General features: G+C 43.7%; 1 protein-coding gene across 1 annotated transcript; it reads right to left on the reverse strand.

The window, feature by feature from the left end:
• Positions 1-2,633: 2,633 nt before the first annotated feature.
• On the reverse strand, positions 2,634-3,182 carry LOC113909735 (AP-2 complex subunit sigma-like). Its single transcript, XM_035728135.1, has one exon. The coding sequence runs from the start codon at positions 3,100-3,102 to the stop codon at positions 2,674-2,676; it is 429 nt and encodes a 142-aa protein (XP_035584028.1). The 5' UTR covers positions 3,103-3,182; the 3' UTR covers positions 2,634-2,673.
• Between the last annotated feature and the right edge of the window lie 691 nt (positions 3,183-3,873).

The raw sequence follows: 3,873 nt of genomic DNA on the forward strand, positions 1-3,873 counted from the left end.
CTAGGTCCATCCATGTTGTCACAAATGGCAAGATCTTATCCTTCTTTATGGCTGTGTAATATACCATTGTATATATCTATACCACATCTTTTTTATACGTTCATCTATTGATGGGCACTTGGGTTGCTTCCATATCTTGGCTGTTGTAAGTAATGCTACAATAAACATAGTGGTGCCCATATTTTTCAAGTTGGAGTTTCATTTTCTTTGGTTAAAAACACAGTAGTGGAATTACTGGATCATATGGTAATTCTATTTTTAATTTTTTAAGGGACCTGCGTAGTGTTTTCCAACAGGGCACGAGAGTTCCCTTTTCTCCGTATCTTCACTAAAACTTACTTCTTTTCTTTTTCATTCTAGCCATTTTGATATGTATGAGGTGATATCAGATTGTGGTTTTGATTTGCATTTCCCTGGTGATTGGTGATGTTGAGCATCTCTTCATGTGTCTGTTGGCCAACTGTCTTCTTTGGGGAAATGTCTATTTAAGTCCTCTGCCCATTTTTTTAAAAATTGGATTATTTGGGTTTTTTTTTTTTTTTTTGGTATTGAGTTGAATTAAGTTCTTTATATACCTTGGACACTAATTCCTTATCAGATATACCATTTGTAAATATCTGCTCCCATTTAGTAGGTTGCCTTTTTGTTTTATTGATGGTTTCCTTCACTGTGTGGAAGCTTTTTATTTTGATGTAGTCCCAATAGTTGATGTGTGCTTTTGTTTCCTTTGCTTATGGAGATATATCTAGAAAAATATTGCTACACCAATGTCAAAGAGATTACTGCCTCAGTTCTCTTCTAGGAGTTTTATGGTTTCAAGTCTCACATTTAGGTCTTTAATCCACTTTGAGCTTATTTTTGCTTATGGTGTAAGAAAGTGGTCCAGTTTCCTTCTTTTGCATGTAGCTGTTCAGTTTTCCCATCACCATTTGTCAAAGAGACTATATATTCTTCATTGTATATTCTTGCTTCCTTTGTCATAGAGTAATTGACCATGTAAGCATGGCTTTATTTCTGGGCTCTCTATCCTGTCCTATTAATCTGTGTGTCTCTTCTGTGGCACTACCATTCTGTTTTGATGACCACTTTGTAGTACATTATTTTGAAATCTGGAATTGGATACCTCCAGCTTTATTCTTCATTTTCAAGACTGCTTTGGCTATTTGGGATCTTCGATGGTTTCATACAAATTTCAGTATTATTTGTTCTCATTCTTTGAAAAGTGGTGTTGATAGTTTGATAGGGATTGAATGGAATCTGTAGATTGTATTGGGTAGTATGGGCATTGTAACATTAATTCTTCCAATCCATGAGCATGGTATATCTTTCCATTTTTTTGTGTTATCTTCAAAATCTTTATCAATATTTTATAGTTTTCAGAGTAAAGTTCTTTCGCCTCCTCGATTAAGTTTGTTACTAGGGATTTTATTCCTTTTGGTTCAATTGTAAATAGAATTATTTTCTTAATTTCTCTTTCTGCTACTTTGTTATTAGCGTATAAAAACACAAGCAATTTCTGTGTTGTATACTGCAACTTTACTGAATTAATTTATCAGTTCCAGTACTTTTTTGGTGGAGTCTTTAGGGTTTTTTATATATAGTGTCATGTCATCTGCAAATAGTAACAGCTTAACTTCTTCCTACCAATATGGATGACTTTTTACCCCCTCTGATTGCTGTGGCTAGACTTCCAATACTATGTTAAATAAAAATGGTGATAATGGATATCCTTCTCTTTTCTCCTTCTGGGACCTCTATAATGTGAATGCTTGTTTCCTTGATGTTGTTCAAGAGATCCCTTAACCTATCCTCATTTTATTTTAAAAAGTTCTTTTCTGCTGTTCACCTTGGGTGCTTTCCATTACCTTGTCTTCTAGATCATTGATCTGTACTTCTACATCCACTAAGGCACTGCTGATTCCCTCTAGTGTTTTTATTTCAGTTACTGTGTTCTTCAACTCTCATTGGTTCCTTTCTTTTTTTTTTTAAGATTTTATTTATTTATTTGACAGAGAGAGACACAGAGAGAGAGAGAGAACACAAGCAGGGGGAGTGGGAGAGGGAGAAGCAGGCTTCCCACCGAGCAGGGAGCCCAATGCGGGGCTCGATCCCAGGACCCTGGGATCATGACCTGAGCCCAAGGCAGAGGCTTAACGACTGAGCCACCCAGGCGCCCCTCATTGGTTCCTTTCTATATTTTCTATCTTTTTGTTGAACATCTCACTGAGTTCTTCTACTCCAGCCTGGTGAGCATCTTTAAGATCATAACTTTAAACTCTCATTAAGCATATTGTTTATCTGCTTGTCATTTAGTTATTTTTCTGAGGTTTTTTCTTTTAGAGCTTATCTCTCTGACTCTCCATTTTGCTTGACTTTCTATGTTTCTGTGGATTAGGTAGAACTGCTAAATCTTTCAATCTTTTTTTTTTTTTTTTTTTTTTTTTGCGGGGCCACAGGTTTATTGGGGGTTCCACACACGCACTCACAGCATCACATGACAACGGCACGGTTACTCGGTACACGTGAGTGGCCTCCGCCTGCAGTCTCCTCCCTGGTGGCCCAGGCCCAGCTGGGGCCTTCCTCCTGGACCGGGGAGGGAGGGTGCCAGGTAGCCCCAGCCTGGAGAGGGGGCGAGCAGGGAACAGGAGGCCGGGGCGGAGGGGCTGGCCGCCCTCACTCCAGGGACTGGAGCATCAGCAGCTGCTTCAGTACCTTCGTCGGGCTGGTCTCTCGGATCTCGCCGGCCAGGAACATCTCGTCCACGACCGTGTAAACCTTGTAGAAATTGAACACCAGGTCTAGTTCACAGACGTTGTGGAAATACTCATTTAAGACCTCCACGAAGTTGTGGATGGCCTCCAGGTAGGCCAGGTTGTTGTCGTTGACATCCACGCAGATGCAGAAGTAGAGGCCGGCGTAGCGTCGGTAAATGATCTTGAAGTTCCGGAACTTCACAAAGTTGGTGTGTTTGGCATCTTGGACAGTGACCACAGCGTGCACCTCCTCAATCAACTTCTGTTTCTCATCGTCATCGAACTGCATGTACCACTTGGCCAGGCGCGTCTTGCCCGCCCGGTTCTGGATGAGGATGAAGCGGATCATGGCGACCCCCGTCCGGACCCCAGCGGCCCAGGTCCCGCGGCTCCTGGGCGGCTCCGGCTCTCGCAGCAGTTAGGGGACCCAGGGCTCTAAATCTTTCAATCTTAAAGGAATGGTCTTATGTATGGTTGTACCCTATGTAGAGTGTGTGTGTGTGTGTGTGGTGACTTTCACTGGATGGCAGGAGCTGTGGCTGGTATGTGCTGGGGGCTGTGGGGCACTCTGTGCTGGGTCTGCTCTGGTGGGATGGCCAGTGTTGAAGTAGGCTTGGGCTAGAGTGACCCTAAGACTCTCCAGAGAGTAGGTGCCCTGGAAGGACAGCAGAAGCTGAAGGGGGTGAAAGCTGAGGGGTCTCAGGGCTCTCTATGTACTGTAAGTAAGCCCTGGGAGGACAGTTAAAGCTAAAGTAGATGCGGGCCAGTGTTAATGGTACCTGGGCTCTCCACGCAGCAGGTGCTCTGGCTGGAAAGCTAAAACTGAAGTGGGTGCAGTCTGGGTGGTTGGGGGTTAGGGGTCCTGGGGACACCCTGGCAAGACATATAAAGCTGAGGTGGGTGCAAGCCAGGGAGTCCTAGGGTTCTATGTGCAGAGGGCACCCTGACAGCTGAAATTGAAGTGGGTGTAAGCCAGGGTGTCCTGGGGTACTCTGTGCTCTCTAGCAGAGCAGCTAGAGCTAAGGCAGTGTGCAGGCTGGGAAGTCCTAGGGCTCTCCGTGCAGATAGCACTATGGCAGGACAGTTGAAGTTGAATTGGGTACAATCCTGGAGACCCCAG

The sequence above is a fragment of the Zalophus californianus genome, chromosome 6 (assembly GCF_009762305.2).
Source record: "Zalophus californianus isolate mZalCal1 chromosome 6, mZalCal1.pri.v2, whole genome shotgun sequence".
Lineage (NCBI taxonomy): Eukaryota > Metazoa > Chordata > Mammalia > Carnivora > Otariidae > Zalophus > Zalophus californianus.

Excerpts from the sequence above, each read along its gene's own strand:
- LOC113909735 (XM_035728135.1), bottom strand. The coding sequence starts at position 3,102 with ATGATCCGCTTCATCCTCATCCAGAACCGGGCGGGCAAGACGCGCCTG.